Raw genomic sequence first — 22003 nt, 5'->3', positions numbered from 1 at the left:
TATCCCATCCCCTGAAGTTCTCTTCCCCGGACAGTAACGGCCAACGTGACGTGCAGAAACATGTATGTGGAACCAGGATATTCACTGGGTTTGTATAATTTTCCGTTTACTCTGAGGGTGACAAACGCAGACTAAAACGTTAGTGAGGCAAGGTTTGATTTAGAAAACATTTTTAGAAATCAGAAAGAAACCAACTCTTCTAATTACCACAGTGTGTGATCTGTAGGTTAATACATCAAATGCACTTAAGTATTTGCACTAGTTGCAGCTGTTGGCACTAAAAAGAATCAACCAGTAAATCTGTAAAGCTTATGTAATCCAACAAACAAAAAAGGAAATCAAGTAGCCTCAGAACAAAGGTGTTCGTTTAGCAGTTTGACCTTACAAAGCCATTCTAGCGTTTATTAGACCAAACCATTGCTAGTCCCCCTTGCTTTCTTCCTCTCTTTTCCTGTAAGCTTTATTTAACAGCTGGATTTCCTCCTGGTAGCCTTCCCTCTCCTGGTGCTGCCTTTTACTGTTCTGCCTGTGGGCTTCAACAGTGTCCGGAATGGAGATATTAATGTCACCATCAGGATTACTCGTGGGTAGAAAGAGGGAGTATGAGGCTGTTTCCCCCAACTCACACGAAACGAATCTGTTTTCCTTCCGTGAGTAGCGCAGGGAGGGAGACCTGACTTGTGTGGAGGACTGGCTGATATTGCTGATGATGGACACAGTGTCCAAGGCCTCTTCATTATCACAGATCTCGAGAACTTCCAGATGTATCTTCACACTGGTGTCCGCAAACGTGGAGGGAGAATCCTCCGGGTTTGGTTCGTGGCCAACGCTTTTAGATCGGTAGACTTCTATTTTCTTAGACGCCGGGGTTATTTTTTGCCCCTTTGCACTTACCTCGTAGGTGGACAGTGACCAGGTTTTCCCACTAGGAGCGTGGAGAGACACCGTGCCCTGGAATGCGCACAGAGGGATGGCAAGGGCACCGCCGGGACGCTGGGGACAAAAACAAATTAGTATTAGCGAACGCTAATTTCTGAGATTGGCCATTTAGAAATCTATTTACTCATCAGAATGGTCAAGTTTTCTATTTCAGATCCACTTCCCTAGAAGTCGTTGACAGTTATGGGATTTAAATTCTGCTGCTAAAGCCCCATATCTCCGTTTCTCCTACATCAAATCTGATATCTAAGTGGGGGCACTCAGGGACATTTCCTTGAGAATAAGGAACACATTTCCACAACTGAAGGCAACGTTTGTGCATCAGTTGGAAGCGGTAGATGTTTTCAAGAGCAGGATCTGGCCACATGGAACAGAATGAGTATTTGCAATCTGGAATTGCTTTTCTGTTTTTCTTAGGTATTATTCAGTTACCTAGAAAAGGTTTGTGTAGGTTTAAACAGTGCAGACTGCATTATCCAAGTGTACTTTTTTCCCCCTTCTGTATGCCAGAGCAGCTTGTAATTGTGAGACTCTGACTCAGACCAAGAACAGAGGATGTTTCAGCTGTTGGGCTTGAACATAAAAAGGGGAACCACATGTAGCTGGAAGTGAGCTACCGTGCGCTCACCTGTCCACAGAGAAATCACAGTCATCAGAGTGAACCCCACCATAGAGCTCTCCCCCTCAGCTCTGCAGAAACTTGCCTGGAGGTCTGAACCTTTTATATTACACTTTGTTTATGAGGGTTTTCTTTCTTTTTTAAAAAAACTGTACTCATTACTGAGAGATGCTTAAGAAATGAAGAAAATAAGGTTGCCTTTTGTAGAAGTCTGTACTTCACATTATTGATTCATAGCCTCGTGCTTTCCGCTGACCCCTTGTTCCATGACGTAAGTCTTAGAAGACAATAATATGCCACACCACTAACGCAGTGGTTCTCAAAGTGGAGTCCTGGACCAGCAGCGTCAGCATCACTTGGTAACTTGTTAAAAATGCAGTTTGGCAGGCGGAGTCCGTCCCAGACCTACCGATCCAGAAATTCAGGAGGTGAGGTCCAGCAGTCTGTGTTTTAACAAGACCCCGCAGATCATTGTGATACACAGTAAGGTTTGAAAACTATTGCTGTAACTAAAGAAATGCTGTCGCCCAGAAGAAGAAGGGGGAATTAATAGACAATATTTTGTACATGTGCCTACCAGTAGTTGAGCCTGCAGTTACTCACTGGATTGGGTTAAATGTATCTTATCTGTTCACCACGGGAGATGGCATGGGAGCTCATGGTGTTTGCCAGTTTAGGCTGACCAACTGTCCCGGTTTGCCTGGGACTGCCCCAGTTGAATGCTGAAGCTCCATGTCCCAGGAGACCCCTCAGTCCCAGGCAAAGTGTCATTACACTGTTTATGATTGGTCATCCTATTTGCCATGGGCCTTTTGCATCTGGATCCAAGAGTGGCTAGAGGAAGCTAAGACAAGATCCTACTATTGGAGAAGAGTTTGTGTTCTATTGTGTTTATAAGGGAGGGCACATCATGAGCTTCATTGAGGGTCCCTTCATGCCTCCCTCCTTGAATCTAGGGACAAGGAAAAATACAGTCTGGGATGTGTGAGGCATGTCACCAGTGTTTTCTGGTTTCTCCCTATGGAGAGGTCTTGAATTCCGTTTACCCATGAAGGCACCTGGGAATCTGACTTTAGGGCCTTGCACTATAAAGGGCCTGTAATTGTGAAAACTTACACCATAAAGTTCAATTTACCCTTCTCCTGAGACAAAGGACTTCATCCACTCTACATGTGTGATGTTGGCTGAAGCTGGAGAGACAGAAGGACGACAGTTAGGTCCGTTACCACACCAGAGTATAATAGGGTGGATTTCAGTGGTCACACCTTTTGGCAAAGGTGAGATGGCCATCATCTGTTTCTTACCGATCCATTCATTAAACAATTGCTGAGTGCTTATTGTGTGGAAGACTTTGAGCTTGCCTTGGGTATGTCGTTATTGTTGTTAGGTACTGTCAAGTCTATTTTCGACTCATAGTGACCCCGTGACAGAGTAAAACTGCTCCATAGGGTTTTCGAGGCTGTAATCCTTATGGGAGCAGATGCCAGGTCTTTCTCCCATGGAGCTGTTGGATGGGTTCAAACCACCAGCCTTTGGTTAGCAGCCAAGCGCTTAACTGTTGTTGCCACCAGAGCTCCTTGCATTGGGTATATGGAGATATTCTCTCTTCATTCCAGGACCTCACAGTTAAGTGGGTGATAAAGACATGAGAAGAAACAACTTTTTCAGCTCTAGCACAGTCATAAAGATATGAACCAAGTTCTTTGGGGTCCATGGAAGGACTGCCTCTGCTAGAGAGATCTATATGGGTGGTACCATTTGAAATTGATCTTCAAGATTAGTAGGTATTTTCTGAGCAAAGAGGTGGGAATCATGACAGGCTTTCAAAGCACAGGGTACAGCATGTACCAAGGACTCGGTGTGTTCAGAGCAATGAGAGGTATAGTTGTAGAGATGGTGTTGTGTTGAGACATGGGAATTGAGGCTGGAATCATAGGTTAGGGTCAGGAGGTAAAAGATGTTCTTCGCTAAACTAAGAGTCTCTTACTTATTCTGTAGGCAAAAGGGAGCCAGTAGACATTCTTAGAAAAGAAGGAGAGGCTTACATTGGGTTTGAGAAAAATCACTGTTAAAGGACTGTGGCAAGAATGGAGTCAGTGAGACGTTTTGTTGTTAGTTGCTGTTGAGTCAGTTCTGACCCATAGTGACCCCAGCTGTGCAAAGTAGAACTGTGCTCCAGAGGGTTTTCCAGACTGTGACCTTTCAAACGCAGATTAGCAGGCCTTGCGTCCGAGGCACCTCTGGATGGGTTTGAACTGCCAACCTTTCATTAGTCCAGCACTTAACCATTTACACCAAGCAGGGAGACCGTTTAGGAGATTGTAACAAAAGCAGTCAAGGTTAGTGTACAAACTGGAGTCAGCGGACCCCTAAGATCCCTGATATGTATTATCTGGCAATTACTTGGGGTCCACAAATTCATTTGAGAAATTCGTGAACTTCAGATTTCCATAATGAAGTCAACTAGCTGACTGTCTTACAGCTGAGTGCTGCCATGTAATTGCATCCCTGTGTTTGTATTTTTGTTTATGATTGAGGTTGTACTTTATGAAGGACAAATTTTCATCATGGTTGAAAAACTAGAAGTGACATTTTGCTCTTAGCTTAGCCTAGCCCTGTCTGACCCAAGAGCATATCACCATTTCACGGCCAAGAAAAGATGTACAGGCTTAAAAGCCTTGCCTTCTGAGCAATAAGCTATGAATTAAAGGGCCATCCTAAAAGCTTTTTATCATGAGAAAATATTTTTGTTATCAAAGACAGAAACTCCTGGGTTTTTTAAAAATTGACAGAAGTATTACTCAATGAGAAAATCTGACTGTCATTTAATAATGTGAATTATAAATACAGCCTTCTTTCACTTCTGAGAGCCAACTGATGTGAAAGCAGAACTCCCTTATATTATGTTTTGTTGCAAGAGGAAAAAATAACTTCACCCCGGTGATTAAAAAATTGCTTATAGTGTTTCTTTAATAGGGAACAGTGTATAAACAAAGTGCTGTGGGTTAGACTAGTTTAAAGCGGAAAGTGATAACAGAACTGAAGGATCAGACAGTTCCTGGCGGTATAGGCACAGCTGGCTTAAAAGACGCACTGTAGGATCAACACAATAATCATATCTTTATATTACCAACTTGCATCACTGATGAGCAGTTAATATAAAAGCAAATATGATGAAGAATTTTTGTGCACCTGATTTCTTATATATCCACACAATGCACATTTCAGTAACTCCTCCATGCTAACCTAATCTTCAAGTGAACAAACAAGCTTTACTGTGTTATCAAATGCCACCTCATTAAAACTGGCATTTGGGAATTGCTGAAGTGCTGGACAGAGTTTTGGTTAAGTCTGAAGTCTTATTTTTCTGAAACAGCAAACACAGTCTTGTGTTATTGATATAATTTTGTGAAACATTCTTATCCAAATGGATAGTCTTTGTTCAAGAGGCATAGAAGTAAAAATACAGAGATGTTGTATGGAAACAGATCTGAATTTACACCTTTGTACTATTCATCCCAAATTGCCCGGTTAGTTTCAGCAGAATGGTACTATCACTTTGCATCAGCTGGTTCTGGAAATATTTAATGTAAACATGTGTTTTGGTTTTGAATTTGTATAAGAATTACAAATATAAGAAGTTTATACCCAGTTTTTATGTTGACATGTCTTTAAGAAACACACACAAAAAAACCACTTGATTTGACATCGAGGTTCATAGAATTGTTTTTCTTTTTTCCTGTGAAGTCTCTGTGTATTATTTACATTGGAGAGGTACTGCTGTAGATGAAGGAACACGGCAACCAGAACTCAGGGAGCAGTCACAGGGACAGACAGAGACGCAGGGAGGGAGCTGACAGAATCTGAGGAAACAACTGTTTCCTCTGAGAGTGGATTTTTTTTTTTTTTCTCAAGGACGTTTATTAGGTGACAGGGAAGGCAAAATATTACTTAGAGGTGATCCAAGACATAGGAGTGGAGTACTGAGTGTGGGCTGTTCCTGACTCAAAATGCTGCAATTTGGGTTTGTGCACGTTTTAGGTTAGGAGAGAGGAGACTAGGCCGGATGGAGGGCGCTGTGTCAAAATTTTATCCTAATGGTGCCCTTGTGGCACAGTGGTTAAGAACTCGGCTGCTAACCGAAAAGTCGGCAGTGTGAATCCACCAGCTATTCCTTGGAAACCCTATGGGGCAGTTCTACTCTGTCCTATAGAGTCGCTATGAGTTGGAATCAACTCAACGGCAACGGGTTTGGTTTTTTTTTTTTTTTTGGTTTGGTGTGGTAATTAGCTAATTTTTTCATTTGTAATTTTAAAGGGTAGAGAATGGCACTTGAAACAGGAAAATTAAAATGTTTTAATTATCTGAAATAATAATACATTAAAAGTATCCTCTGGCCCAAGGCAGACAAAAATTTGTAGCACTGAAAATGGCTAGGGTCCGTAATTAGATTCTTCTCACTAATTTTACTGGAAAAACTTTAAAAATATTTGAGTCCAACAAGATGTCAGTGTAAACACTGAAGTCAAATAAACAAAGGATCTCACCTCAGTAAAAGAAAGAAAGAAGTACTATGGAGCTTGATCACAACCCGCAAGATAGCCCACAGATTTGCAAATCATTCAAAAAATTCAAGAACAATTTCCAAAAAGAGACTGAATGTGAAAAGCAATAAAATCTCAAGGGAAAGTAAACCTTTATTGTTAGAAGCAGGAAATAGTACAAAAAGACTTAATATTGGCCTCATTTGTCTTCTTATGCTTTAGGCAAAATACATATGTAATAAACTTTTTTTTCCAGAGTCCTACAACTGCTCGTTTACTTCTGGAGACTGGGACTGTGTAGCCATTTCTGTCATACTTACCTAGACTGTAATTTCCTCAAGGGGAGGGAGCATTTCCTCACTGGTCTTTATTTTCCCTGCCATCTCTAACAGTGCTTGGCACATGGAAGGCCCTCAAAAAGTATTTGTTAAATGAATAAATGTAGGCATGAATGAATGAATTGGCAACACTGACCTTGTAGGCCTTTTAGATTCCATATTTTAACTTTCTAAAGCACAAGAAATAGGATCTTGTTTTTAAAATACTGCTGTTAAAATTTTATTTTTTTATATCTTAACAGCTGTATAACAAGTGCATCAGAAGGTCACATTAAAACATATTCTTTTTTTATAAAAGTAATTATGGAGCTGAATTGTACATGAATGTTTATTGCATGATAAAGAGTGATAGATTCAGAGAACAGAAAACTGTATTCATTTCACAGTCTCTGCTTTCCATTTAAAAGCCTATGAATTAGCATATGCTGTCAGGAATAGTGACAATCCATTATTGAGTACTCCAGAGTGTAGGTGGCTGGGAGCTTTTTTATTTGGAAATGAAAAGCAATCTGTAAACCTCACAGATGCTTAAAGAGGAGAGGGCGCATACCCTGTAAACACATTAGCACAAATAATCTGTTGTGATAATTGATTCAGACTTACTGACCTTGGGCGTGTTGAACATTTGTAGTTCTTCACTGTAAGCCTCTAAGTAAATTCAGGGTGAAATTATAATATAAAAAGAGAGCTCTAAATTTCTCTCCTAACAGGTGAAGCATTTTGTTGATTATCTGAATCACTCAATTTAAGAAAGACATATTGCAGCACATGGGTTATACAGCTTGACAGAGGCCATCGAGTTCAAACTTCTCATTTTATGGAGGGAGAACTGACACCTATAGAAGTGAAAATACTACTCCAGGGTCACACAGGTAGTAGGAGCAGGACTGGCACCAGTACTCTGGTTGCTTAACTCTTGGTTAAGTGCTGTTGGAGTGCACCATGCTGTCACCTAAAAAGATACCTGCTTTAACCAGGAATGCATCATGGGTTTTCTGCCCTGGAAGCTAGAATTCTATCACTAAATCATGAATAAATAATAACTGACCATTTTTACCTAAATTGAAGTCATAGAGCTCTTTAGATGATCTTTAGACATCTAAAATACACTGAGTGATTTAAGTCAAGCAGCATCATCTAAGATGTTTAGGGGGAAGGGATAGGGACATTAAGAGGAAAAAAAATAGTAGGGAGAGCAAGAACTTTGTGAGAAAAAAACAAGTCTTTCTTTTTTCTAAATAAAACAAATTTACTTTTTGGGATTTTACTTAATCTGTGAAACTGTGTGGCTACCCTATTTTCATGTATTCACCTCCTCAATTTCCTTGTCTCATCCTGTCATCTTTATTTACATGGTTGGTAAACCAAAATAAGAGAAAAAGATGCTGGGATTGCTCAAAGGAAATAGTAGGAGCAAGAAAGTAAGGGTCTTTATAAAGGGCCTACTATGTGGCATGGAAAGTGGTAGGTATTTTAACACATATCACATTTAATCCTCACAGACCTGAGAGCTATAAATTATAAAATTTTTCTTTTTAATGATGAAAAGCCTCAAGCTGAGTAGCAGATTCAGGGTTGATATTTACCATAACAAGTACTGTATTTACTGATCCTGCTGAACACTAGCCATAGTGCCATGTATCAGACTTCTTGCTAAGTACTTTACATATGCTTTCTGATTTAACGTTCACATCAACCTTATGAAATAGAGACACACATCATCCCAATTTTATAGGTGATATAATTGCATAAGGAGCCCTGGTGGCGCAGTGGTTAACAGCTCAGCTGCTAACCAAAAGATCAGCAGTTTGAATCCACCAGCCGCTCCTTGGAAACCCTATGGGGCAGTTCTACTGTGTCCTATATAGTCGCTATGAGTTGGAACAGACTCAATGGCAATGGGTTATGGGTATAATTGAGTAAAGGAGTCCTTGGGTGGTGCAAATGGTTAAGCGCTCAACTACTAACCAAATGGTTGGTGATTTGAACACACCAAAAGGCGCCTCGGAAGACAGGACTGGCGGTTTGTTTCCAAAAGGTCACAGTCTTCAAAACCCTATGGAGCATAGTTCTACTCTGCACACATGATGTCGCCATGAGTTGGAATCAACAGCAACTAACAACAAGAACAAATAACTGGGTAAATGGCTCATAAATGGCAGAGTCCATTTCAAATTCAAGATTACCTGGCTCAAACCCTCTCTCTGCTCTTAGCCACTCTGCTACTTCAAGGCATAGTGTCAGGCACTGTGGGGATAAGAGAGGAATAACACCTGGTACTCCTAGTTCAGCTAGAGCCTGGCAATGTCCTATAGGAAGAGGATGGGGAAGGGATTTATTCAGATTAGAAAGTAGAGGGAGGTTTAGAGAAGATACTTTAGAGAAAACGGTTTCTAAACACAGCCCTAACAGATAATTTCAGTAGGCATAAAAGTGGGGAGAAGGTAATCCAGGATGAGGGAACAATAAAAGCAGGGTTAAATGGAATTTCGGAGGAATGACACGTTGTGTGCTATTGAATCGATTCCAACTCAGTGATGCTATAGGACAGATTAGAACTGCCACATAGGGTTTCCTAGGCTGTAATCTTTTTGTGTGTGTATATGTTTTAGGTGAAAGTTTAAAGCTCAAATTAGTTTGTCATTCAGAAATTTATACACAAATTGTTTTATGACATTGGTTAGAGTCCCTAGGCTGTAATCTTTACAGGAGCAGATTGCCAGGTCTTTTCTCCAGTGGAGCCACTGGTGGGTTAGAACCACTGACCTTTTACTTAGCAGTCAAGCACTTCAGCGTTGTGCCACTAGACCTCTTTAATGGGGGAATGACATAGTAGAGGGAAATGAGGCTGGAAATAGAGGTTGGGCCTAGGGCTGAGAGTTCTGAACAGCAAGTTAAGAAGTTTCAGTTCTATCCAAAGGCAAGGGGGAACCACTGACTTATTTTACATTTATGGAGGGAAGAAATCTAAGATATACAGAGTATCTGCTGTGTGCAGACCCTGTGCTCAGCACTCTACATGTGAAATATAATTTAATAATTCATGAGGGAGGCAAAGTTATTTCCATTTTACACACAACTAAATTGAATTGTGAAGAGGTTAAGTAACTTGCCCAAGATTACATAGAAAGCAAAAGTTTGAACTGAGATCCAAACTCAGATTCCAAAGACTTTCCACTACACCACTCAGGGTCTAAGAAAATAACCAGAGACCCTGCAAAAGATGACTGGAGGAAGGAGAAGAGTGGTGACAGGGAGACCAACTAGTAGGCTTTTCAGATTACCTGTGCAAAGGAAAGGGGGTCTGAACTTCAGTACTAGTAGCAGGAATGGCAAATGTGGGATGGGCTATAGGGATGCTGCAGAGGCAGAATTCTCAAGCCTGTGGAGGGTAGTGGTGAAGTACTGTTGTGGAGTCACATATACCTGGCTTAGAACACAGTTTAGTCACTATTTAATTCTTTCCTCTCTAAACCTCAGTTTTCTCTTTTGCAAGATATCAAAAAAAACAAACAATAGGACACAGTAGAACTGCCCCTTAGGGTTTCCAAGGAGCAACTGGTGGATTCGAACTGCTGACCTTTTGGTTAGCAGCGGAACTCTTATATAGTACACCACCAGGGATCCTTTGCAAGATAGGAAGAGTAAATTAGTTAATACATGTAGAATTATCAGCAGAGTGCATGACACATAGTAAGTTTTCCATAAATATTAGCTGTTACTGGGCAGTGAGTAAGAAAAAGGAATCCAGGATGTTTTGGTGGTTTCTAGTCCTAGTGTCTGATGGTTGAGATAAGGAGTTTAGGACGAGGTAGATAATGTAATGATAGTTCTATAATCTTTGATTAAATGCCAGAGATTTGCAGAGTGGATTAAAACATGATTCAGCTACATGCTGTATATGAGAAACTCTAAGTGTAAAGATCTAGGCAGGTTGAAAGTAAAAGGATGGGAAAAAATACATCATGTAAACCTTTATCAATGGAAAGCAAGAGTTAATCAAAGGAAAGCAAAAGTGCTTTCATTAGTATCAGATAACATAGACTTGAGAGCAAAGGAAATTACCAGAAACAGGGAGGAATGTTATATAATATAAAAGGGTCAATGCACCAAGAAGACATAACAATCCTAAAGGTGTATGCACCAAACAACAGAGCTGCAAAATATGTGAAGCAAAAACTGAGAGAACTGAAAAGAGAAATAGATCTACAATTATAGTTAGAGACTTCAACAACCCTCTCTCAAAGATTGGATAGTACAACTAGACAGAAAATCAGCAAAGATATAAAAGAACTCAACAATACCAGTAACCAATACAATCCAATAGACATTTATAGAAAACCCCATCGATCAATAACGGAGTATAAACTCAAGTGTCTGCTGAACATATACCAAGACAGACAACTTTATGGGCCATAAAACAAACCTGAATAAATTTAAAAGGCTTGAAATCATACACAGTGTATTCTCTGGCTACAGGGGACTCAAGCTAGAAATAAATAACAGGAAAATCTTGAAGCTCTAGATAACTAAACAACACATTTATGAATAATCCATCAGTCAGAGAGGAAGTCTCAAGGAAAATAAAAATATACATTAAACTGGATGAAAATGAAAATACAACATATCAAAATGTGTAGGGCACAGCTAAAGCTGTGCTAAGATGGAAATTCATAGCACTAAATGAATACACTAAAAAAGAGGGAAAGTCTCCTATCAGTGGTCTAAGCTTCAGCCCAAGAACCTAGAAAAAGAAGAACAAAATGAACCCAAAGTAAACAGAAGGAAGGAAATGATAAAGAACAGAAATAAATGAAATTTAAAATGAAAACAACAGCAAAAATCAATTTAAAAAAAGAGCTGGTTCTTTGAAAAGATCAATAAAACTGACAAACTTCTACGAATATTGACAAAGAAAAAAAAAAGGAAGTGATAAATTACCAGTATCAGGAATGAAGCAGGGGCTGTTACTAACGACTCTGCAGACTTTAAAAGGATAATAAAGGAATACTACAAACAAGTCTACACGCTTCAATTTGATGATTCACGCAAAATGAACCCATTCTTCAAAAAAAACACAAACTACAACAACTCACCCAGTTCATTTTATTAAGCTAGTATTATCCTGATGCTAAAAACAGAGAAAGTTAGTACTAAAAAAGAAAACTAAAGACCAATATCCTTCATAAATATAGACACACACCCTTAACAAAATGTTAGCAAATAGAATTCATCAATTTAAAAAAAAAAAAAGGATACACCACAACCAAGTAGGTTTTATTTCAGGAATGTAAGGCTGGGTCAGTATTCAAAGATCAGTTACTGTGACTCATCATATTAACAGCCTAAAGAAGAAAAACCATATGATCATATTCATTGATGAAGAAAAAGCACTGGAAAAAATTCAACATTTGTTTATGATAAAAGCTCTCGGAAAAGTAGAAACAGAGGGAGGCTTCCTTACCTTGATGAAGAGCATCTATAAGAACCCTATGTGTAGCATACTTAATTCAGAAAGACTTAAAGACTTCCCCCTGAGATCAAGAGGAAGACAAGGAGCCTGCTGTCACCCACTCTTACTCAACACAGGGCTGGAAGTTCTAGCCCGTGCAATAAGGCAAGACAAAGAAATAAAAAGGTATACAGATCAGAAAGGAAGGATAAAACTGTCCCTATTTGCAGATGACATGAACTGTCTATGTAGAAAAGTCCAAGAAATCTACAAAAAAAAAAAAAAAACCTCTCTAGAACTAATAAGTGACTTTAATAAGGTTTAACAAGGCTCCAGGATACAAGATAAACATACCAAAATTATTTGTATTTATACACATTATTAGTGACCATGTGGACAACAAAATTAAAAACACAATACCATTTATAATCACTAGAAAAATGAAATCCTTAGGTGAAAATATAACAAAACATGTAAAGGGCGTGTATGCTGAAAGCTACACCAGGCTGATGTAAGAAACCACAGGAGATCTGAGAAAATGGAGAGGCATATTGTGATCATGGATTGGAAGACTCAACATCACGAAGATGTCAGTTTTCCCCAAACTGATACGCAGGTTTAATGTAATGTCTATCAAAACCTAGGATTTTTTTTTTTTTTTTGCAGATATAAACAAGGTTATTCTAAAATTTATATGGAAAGGTAAAAGAACTAGGATAGCTAAAATAATTTTGAAAAAATACCGTGTGGGGAGTCAGTTTACCTGACTTCAGTATAGGTACAGTAATCAACAGTAATCAAGACTGTGTGATACTGGTGGTGGAGTGAACATATATCAGTGGAAGAGAAGAGAACCCAGAAATAGACCCACATAAATATGCCCGACTGATTTTTGACGAAGGTGCAAAAGCAATCCAGTGGAGGAAAGACAGACTCTTCATCAAATGGTGCTAGAGCAATTGGACATCAGTAGGTAAAAAAATAACCTAGAACTAAGTTGCACACCTTATACAAAAAAATTAACTCAAAGTGGCTCACAGACTTATGTAAAATATAAACCTCTAAAACTTTTAGAAGAAAACATAGAATATCTTTGATATCTAGGCTAGGCAAAGCATTCTTAGACTTGACACCAAATGCATGATCCATAAAAGGAAAAATTGATAAACTTTCTCAAAATTGAAAACTTTTGTTCTGTGCAAATCATAATATTCTGATTAGTAGGTCTGTGGTTAGAGCCCTGGTGGTACAGTGGTTAAGTGATACAGCTGCTAACCAAAAGGTCGGCAGTTCAAATCCATCAGCCTTGGAAACCCGATGAGACAGTTCTTTTCTGTCTTCTTGGGTTCCTATGGGTTGTACTTGACTCTACGGCAATGGTTTTTTTTTTTTTTTTTTTTGTTGAGGCCTGAGATTCTTCACTTACTAAAAGGTCTCAGACGATGCTGAGGTTTTTTGGTCCACAGACCATGCTTTGAGTATCAAGGGATATACCATCTCTAAGGCTTCTTACAATTTTAAAATTACATGATTTCACAGATAAATAAATTGTGTTATTTTATAGTGTTAGCAATTTAGAGAACAGAGGAGGGGATTTAATTTTATTTGAAGGAATAATAGAAACCCCCCAAAAGCCAACTTTATAGCTGAGTAGAATGAAAAATGAAATCTTATTTTTAAAGATGGCTTTAGTATATTCTAATGCTTTATTCAAATGATAGGTATATTGCAAATGATGAACCATTCTGATGAAAAATGATCACGTTTCAGCATGAAACCTCATTTTACATTGATCTTATGGCCAAAATTTAAGCTTCTAAAATGAATATATCATTTAATTTCAGTTACTTTATTTCTTATTTATGGAAATGGGTGTGCTCATATTTTCACCTCACACGTGTTTAGCTCTTTCTAAGCCCACGTGTACAACCATCACAGGCTGTAAAAATCCAGCGGGAATTTTGAATTTAAGTGTGCTGTTACTCTTAGAATTATTTGCTGGGATTTTCCATGGAACAGTTGTACTCTGCAGAAGCTAAATCTCTTTTCTTATCTCTAGTAATGACATTTCATCTCAGCTATAATGTGTAGCCAGATTTATCTCCATGTATCACCCATTCTTTCTGGTTTTTGACAAAATAAAGAATAAACTATAGCTTGAAACACCCACTGATTATATTTAGAAAAGAAATAAGATTTTATCAAGGATAAATGAATCCTGAGAAATGAAACAGTTTTTCTTATCTTAATGGTAAACATGCCTTCAATCGGGTGTTGTACCAGTTAGAAATATCCTACTAAAAATGGCTCTGAGAAAGAAAAAAACTTTCTCATACTTTACTGACTAGAATTAGGTCAGGAATGAAGGTATAAAAGATAGCTTTTTAATTTTCATGTGTGAGGTTGTTGCAGAATGTAAATTCAGTGTTTTTGGTAAGCTTGCTGTACTCCAGAAAAGGTGTTAAAGATCGTGTTGCTAGTATTCATGAAATTAATGGAAGATGAAACTGTTTTGACCAGACAACATAGCGTAGTAAAAAGCACATCAGACTAAAAAGCAAACTGTAGAGACAGACAGTGGATTAATGGTTACCTGGGGCTGGGGGTGGAACAGGGATTAACAGGAAATTGGTCTGAGGGACCAAATTGGTGCCATGAAAATGTTCTAAAACTGATTGATGGTGATGGTTGCACAGCTGGGTGAATTATATGACTTGTAAAGTGTGCCTCAATAAAGTTGTAAAGAAGAAGAAAAAGACTGAACGGGTATTCAGGAGACCCTGAAATGCAGCCCTTGTTCTGCCATTGAAACCTGTGTAACCCTAGAAAAATTGTGTACTCTGTATAGACCGTTGTGTCATTATCTGTAAAGAGGAGGTTGACTAGGTGAACCGCAAGGTATCTCTTATGTCTTACCGTTCCAATATTCTATAACTCTCCTGGCAAAGTTAGCCTTGAAGAAAGCACTTTTGTTTCTTGACACATATCTAAGTAGAGGTGCTCTTGTGAGAGAAATTAAAGTCACAAAATTTCCTTTAAAAACTTGGCAAAGAAATTATGGGTACGAGACTCTTCAAAATGCATTTATCAATAAAGCATTGTTGCTGATGGAACACTTCTATGCTTTTAAAATATACAAAATCTAGGTCACCATGCTATGCTGTACATTGAGAATGTCTGTGGTGGGAAGATAAAATAGCAAGAAAAAGTGAAGCAGATTAGAAACCGATGTTGATCTGATTCATAGACCTTTATGAATCTAGAAAGAAAACTATAAGGAGGGTTTAATGATGCTTACACTTTTCTAATTTAAGTCCCCATCAATGGGAAATACTCACTGAACACTGGATATGGGTAAGAGACTATGTAGAATCCTGCATGTTTGTGTGCATTATATATGCATGTACCGTATTTTTAAGCAAATAATGCACACCTTCTACGATTGCTTGCCAACTGCTTTCTCCCCCGTGAGGTATTTTTGCAAATGTGCTACGTTAATTTTTTCTATAGCAACATGTAAAAAAATTGGCATAGCAACGCTTATGAAAATACCTCCTGGGGGAAGGGAGCATAGAATGTACGTGTTATTTGTATAAAAAATATGGTATGTATATATGTATGTATATATATTTTTTATAGTTAACTTTTTTCTGACTATAAAAATAATTCATTCTGATTAATTTTTGCAATTAAAATAATACCTAAAGAATATGCACCAAACAGTCCTTAGGTTATAGCAAATTAAGGGTGACTTCCATGTTTCAATAGCAAGAGTATAATTTTAAGAATTTTCATCCTTCCTTGTGAAAAAAAGGATTATTCAAGTCTAGATCCTGCATGGATATTATGAGTTATTTGCATGAATGGGATTTTCTTCCCAGTTTTTTGCAAAACTTTTGTTTTTTTTTTTTTTTTTTTGCAGAACAGGAAGAAAATTCTTCAATAATTCTTATTAGAAAATTGTTTGATGTCTAGTATTTACACCTCAAAAAAAAAAAAAAAAAAGGACAGCACATAGTATTAGACTCCATAGTGGTTTATGCTGTTAGTGTAGTTAAGGGGCTGATTACATTTTCTAGAATCCTCTTCCTTGTATGATTCCAGGTTAGAGTTGGTCAAGAAAGTAACTTACATGAGATTTGGAAATGAAGCAGTGGCCATAACCCTTTGAAGACCTTTTCAAAGTCAGATGTGAAGACAGAGAAATGTAGAGGTACCCGGCAGGTGCAAGCTTGTCCTCACTCTCCTTTGCTCGGTGTCTAGCTTTTCTTCCTGACTGCTGGCCTTGCTGGTCAGCAGTTACCTCAGACTCACTCTCAAATGTTTGGTTGTGGACATACAGTTGTTGTTAGCTGCCTTGGAGTCAGCCCCCAACGGATCTCGAACCATTGAGATCCATAGGTTTTCACTGGCTGATTTTTCAGAAGTAGATCACCAGGCCTTTCTTCCTACTCTGTCTTAGTCTGGAAGTTCTGCTGAAACCTGTTGGGTATCATAGCAGTGGGCAAGACTCTTCTGACAGACAGGCAGTGGTTGTGCTTGAGGTGTATTGGTCTGGAATCAAACCTGGGCCTCCCTCACAGAAGGCAAGAATTCTACCACTGAAACACCGCTGCCTCTCACGGGCGTACAGAGACTGGTTATTCAGAGGCAATAACTTTCCATATACCTCTCCAAGGAGTCCTCCTTCATGGTCCTACTTTGGTAGCTCGACACACTTGGCTTCTCAGATTGACTGGTTGGTAACTCCTTGTCTTGATTCTCAACTTCTCTTCCAGGTCTTCACTTCCCTGGCTGTAAAGTATACCCCTCATCGTGATTCTGCACGATGGATACAAACTATTCAGTGGAAGAGAAAACCCAGTCATAATAATAAGAAATGGAGTGATTTTTAATTAATTAAAAAACCAAATACACTTTTGGATGAAGACAGTGGAGTGAAGCCCAACCACAGAGTCTCGCTCATCCAGGAATCAAACGGAAAAAAAAAAAAGGAACAGCCATAGATTCACTACAGCAAATAAATAAGGGACAGGCTCAGCATCATCCCATAAGTTTCTAAGAGGGTGGCCAACAAAAGAAACAAAAGATTCACCCACTTCCAGATGCAGTTGTGTAGAAAAATCTTGAGAATGCTTCTGGGTATAGATCCCATTTTTGGCAAGAGGTGGTCTGAAGCAGTGGTTCTCAAAGCGAGGTCTACAGACCCCTGGGTGTCCCTGACGGTTTCAGCCATTCTGTATTGTGAAAACTATTTTCATAGTAATCCTGAGGCTTGATTTGCCATTCTCACCGTGCTGACATTTTCACTGATGGTGCAGAAGCAACGACGGGTAAAACTGCTGGCACTTTAGCACAAATCAAGGCAGCAGCAGCAAATGCTACTGGTAGTAATTGTATTATTCATCACTGCACATACAGTAGGGGAAAAAAGCCAGTTTCACTTAAGAAAGTCTGTGATGAATGTATTAGTATTATGATCCCATGCTATAGATGAGGAACCTGAGACACAGAGATGTTAAGCACCTGTTTCAAAGTCAAATAGATAGTAAATATTAGAACTGGAATTCTAATCTGAGCAGTGTGGTTCCACAGAAAACAATCCAGTTCAATCCACTCATCATGCTTTTAGTGGCGCAAACAGTTTGCGCTTGGTTACGAACTTAAAAAGGTTATTGGTTCAAATCCATCCAGTGGTGCTACAGAAGAAAGGCCTGATGATCTACTTCTGTAAGATTACAGCCATCGAATACCCCATAGTTTTACTCTGAAACACCTGAGGGTTGCCATGAGTTGGAATTGACTTGAAAGCAATGGGTTTTGGGTTTTTTTTTTTAAACATTAGCCAGGCCCTATTTCAGTGACTGGGGATATAAAATGATTATCCATCTGTTTGTCTGCCCATCAGTCCCTCTGTAGATCTGCATGGACAGCCATGGTTCTTTCTGGGTAGTATGATTTTAGGTTAGTTGCTTCACTCTTGGTACTTTTCTATATTGCTTGAGTTTAAAAAATAATGAGCATGTGTTATTTTTATAAAAAGCAATGAAGTCATTTTTCTTAAAACAAAACCAAATGCAACTCACTTCTCTTTTTAAGAAAATACAAAGTAAAATTTCAGATCTTAAAGGAATATGAAAAGGCTGCTTCATTCTTTCTTCCTACTCAAATTTTCTTTCTTCCCACTACTTTCATAGCAATAGAACATGACATGTGGAAAATTATGTTTTCTAAAACTGATTTAGAGAGCAAGGTCTCTGAAATCTTTCTGTCCCACACAGCAAATACTAAAGCAATTCTTTTTTTTTTTTTTTAAACACTATTACAAAGGTTCTTTAGAAAAAAATTAACTAAAAAATCCTAATGACATTATTGGATTTCAAAAATGGAGAATGCTAATGAAGAAGTTTTACACATAACATCGCCTTTACGCACACTCTTCAGAAATTAACCTCTTGCTTTCAGAGGAATTGATTTCTGTGAAAGTGAAATGGTGTATCCGACTAGTCATCTTATTCCTCAGTGGAGAATAGCATACACATACATAACAACATTAGGAGTGGGTAAAAATCCTTGTCCTAGTAAAATTTACATGTTTCTTTGAAACATGCTTGATAGTGTTTTTTATTGATACAACTGTTAGGATATTTACATGTAGCGTTTTTCTGGCTTTTGGCTCTCATTGACATTAGTTATGTGGGTAGTGGATAGTACAGCCAACCATATGCGCAGACATATGATGCCGAAACATCTGTTTTTAAAAAATGTGGGCCAGTGTATAATGTTTTTTTTTTTCCCTCCTCTATCAAAAAGTATTCATGTTCAAAATAAATTGGCTGTGGAGTCTCTGGGTAGTGCTGAAGTGCTTGATAACTAGCCAAAAGTTTGGCGATTCAGGCAGACCCAGAGGTGCCTCGGAAGACAGGCCTGGTGCTCTGCTTCTGAAAGGTCACAGTGTTGAAAACCCTATGGAGCAGTTCTACTGTGCACATATGGGGTCGCCACGAGTCAAAATCGACTTGACAGTAACTAAAAACAACAACATGGTGGTCCTAGGATCTGCAGTAGGACATTTAGGTTCTTGGAGTCAGTGATTCTCTGTATTATAAGAGTACATGAAATGTATCATATCTACTGACTGCAACTATCTGTTCTTCAAAGATCCGGGCCAATGAGCTGGCTTCTTCAACCCTTTAGACCATTTGTATCCAAAATGCCAGTCTTAGATTGGTGCTGAACTGACCACATGAGAATCACCAGTGGAGCTTGTGAAAAATACAGATTGTAGACCTTACTTTTGTAGATTCTAAGTCAGTAGATTTAGAGTTGGAAACAAGAATTTGTATTTCTAAGGTGCTCTACAGATGATTCTGATAAGATATGGGAACCTTTGACTTAGAAAACGAGAATGCTGGGATGTTGCACAGAATTAATTTCCTGTTTAATTTATTGAATAGCTTAGAGCATGGCATTATAGAAAGATTTGGCTATAGTTTTAGTCAGAATGGCAGCCAAAGAAGCAACGTGGACATTTGTGTTAGCAGGAGCACTTAAATGCTATTAAAATATAATAAAAATCACAGGATAGAGGCAAATTTATTACGAAGCTAGTGAAGCTTAAGCCACAAAGCCACTCACTCTCATGGGCCCCTGTGAGTGCTGATTATTGTTGGGAGTTGTGGGGTATTCTGGGTGGGGAGGGGAAGCCAGGTTCCAATCAGAAAGCATTTCTATGTAAGCATATCGGGGAAATGACCTAAAGAGAGCTCAGAAGAAAAGCACTTAAATCTTCAAGATACTGACAGGCATGTTGTGATTTCTCTTCTTATTCTAAATAAATACTCACTCTTGTACCTAATTTTGGATTCTTGATTTGTATACTTCTTCTTTAAAGGGGTCTCCTGAAAAAGCATAATTTTAAAGTCCCACACAACCTGGATCTACCCTGCTTCAAGGGCAACTTTGGGTCAATATTAAGAAATCTGGGCAGAAATTCAGGCCTATTTTAGAGCCATTCTACTGGAGAAGTGTTAGACATTAGACCACCTAATAACCCACATTACTGGATAATCTTTGAGAAATACTCTAAGAGAGACTTGGGTAGTTGGTACAAAGGCCTGGTGCAAAGGATGGCATATTCAAAGAAGTAAAATTATTAGTAGCTATCAGGACTAGAACAAGGAGTACAAGAGGAGGTTGAGGATAGAGGACGCCACAGGAACCAATCATTTAAGCTACATTAAGGAGTTTGAGCTTTGTCCTGAAGAGGAAGAGAAACCACCAAGGCATTCTAAGCAGAGAGTTGGCATGATAAAAGTTGTTTTTATAAATTTATTATGAGCAAATTTATTTTGGATAGAATAGATTGGTGAGGTTCAAATATGGAGGCAGGAAGACCAGTAAGGAAGCCATTGAGAAAGGATGGTGACTTGAGTTAAGGGAGAAGCAGTGGCTATGGTGAGACATGCATATATTAAGGTATATTTAGGAGGTAGGATGTGGTGATTGATTTGATGTGAGAAGTGACAGAGAAAGAGGAGTCAAGAATAACGACGAAGGATCTGGCCTGGGCAACTGGATGGGCGATAGTATTGTTTCTAGAGAAAAGGAACACAGAGGAGAAGCAAGTATTGAGGGATGAGATAGGTCAGGAGATCATGAATTCAGTATGGGAAAGCTGAAGTTGAGGTGCCTGTGGGGAGTTCAGTCGGAGAAATTCATCAGGAGTTTGGATATCGGGGTCTGGGGCTGTGAAATTGTGGGAGTAGTAGTAGTACTTTCAGAACCTGTCTGACTTCAAGGGGCATAATGCAAATCAAGATCAGTCCAAGACTGATCCCTATGGGGTGGAGGTCATGCATACCTCCTCTCTCCAGCCTTTTTGCCAATTCTGACACCAGCCGTCCCTCCCATGGCACCATCTACTTCTCTGCTGGGTTCAATAATCCTTTGCAGTGACCACACAGAACTCACCATACTTACAGTTAAGTGGTTTATTAAGGAACAGGGTACAACTCAGGATCAGGCTCAACAGGCTACAACTCAGGATCAGGCTAGGAAGCGTGTAGGCAGAGTCTCCCTTCAGTGTAGGACAATTCTTTCAGCTCCTCTTAAGTGTGCAGTTCTGTCTTTCAGGACAGGCCTCCTCTCAGCCCCCTCAAGACAGGCTTCTCTCCAACCCCTTCAGACAGGCTCCTCTCAGCCCCCTCAGGACAAGCTCCTCTTGGCCTTGCTGTCTGTCATTGCTGGCTCTGTTGCTGAGCCCCTTCTCATCCTGTTGCCCCCAGCTGTGCCACTGAGCCCCTTCCAGGCCTCTCGTTGTCTTCAGTGTTATAGCCCTTGACCTGTGTTACAGCTCTTTCAGGAGGTTCCTTGCCTCTTCTTTCTCTCTCTGTGTCTTCTCTCTTCTTCTTTCTTCCTTCTGCTTCTTCCTGCTGCTTTTCTTCCTGCTTCTGTCTCTAAAACACCTGTGTGGGGCTGGCTGCTTCAGTATGCAACCTTCTTGTCAATTTCAAGATATGGCACACCCACCAGGGCCATGAACCGACCAATCCCCTCTCAGTAGGCCACAGACATTTCATTTGCCTAGTAGGCTACAACTCACCTCATTTGCATAGTCTGTTGACCAATCCCTGCAAGGTGCATACCAGTCACAAGGCAAGGAGCAGCTCAGGGCCAGTCAGAAAGTATCAAACCGTCCTTGTTTACAGCTTACCCAGGAAATGCCAATCAACATGGACAAAGTAACAAACAAAATTCAGGAATATGTGATGTCATGGAAGCCAAGGAGAGAGTAGAGGAGAGAGACAACAGTGTCAAATGCTGCTGAGATGGATAGGAAGACTCAACATTGTGAAAATGTCAATTCTCACCAAAGCCATCTACAGATACAGTGCAATCCTGATCCAAACTCCAACGATATTTTTTAATGAGATGGAGAAACAAATCACCAACTTCATATGGAAAGGGAAGAGGCCCCGGATGAGTAAAGCATTACTGAAGAAGAAAAACAAAGTGGGAGGTCTCACACTACCTGATTTTAGAACCTATTATACTGCCATGGTAGTCAAAACAGCCTGGTACTGGTACAACAACAGATACATAGACCAAT

General features: G+C 39.2%; 1 protein-coding gene across 1 annotated transcript in view; it reads right to left on the bottom strand.

The window, feature by feature from the left end:
* Nucleotides 1–420: 420 nt before the first annotated feature.
* Nucleotides 421–22003, bottom strand: part of GPR149 (G protein-coupled receptor 149) — a 63351-nt gene continuing 41768 nt past the window's right edge. The window contains exon 4 of the mRNA XM_023733874.1: nucleotides 421–993. Within this exon, the coding sequence (XP_023589642.1) occupies nucleotides 421–993 (573 nt within the window). The remainder of the gene's footprint in view (nucleotides 994–22003) is intronic.

Source organism: Trichechus manatus, unplaced genomic scaffold, assembly GCF_000243295.1.
Source record: "Trichechus manatus latirostris isolate Lorelei unplaced genomic scaffold, TriManLat1.0 scaffold00062, whole genome shotgun sequence".
In the NCBI taxonomy this organism is placed as follows: Eukaryota; Metazoa; Chordata; class Mammalia; order Sirenia; family Trichechidae; genus Trichechus; species Trichechus manatus.
Note: the sequence above shows the minus strand (reverse complement) of the source record. Positions and strands in the feature narration are given on the sequence as shown.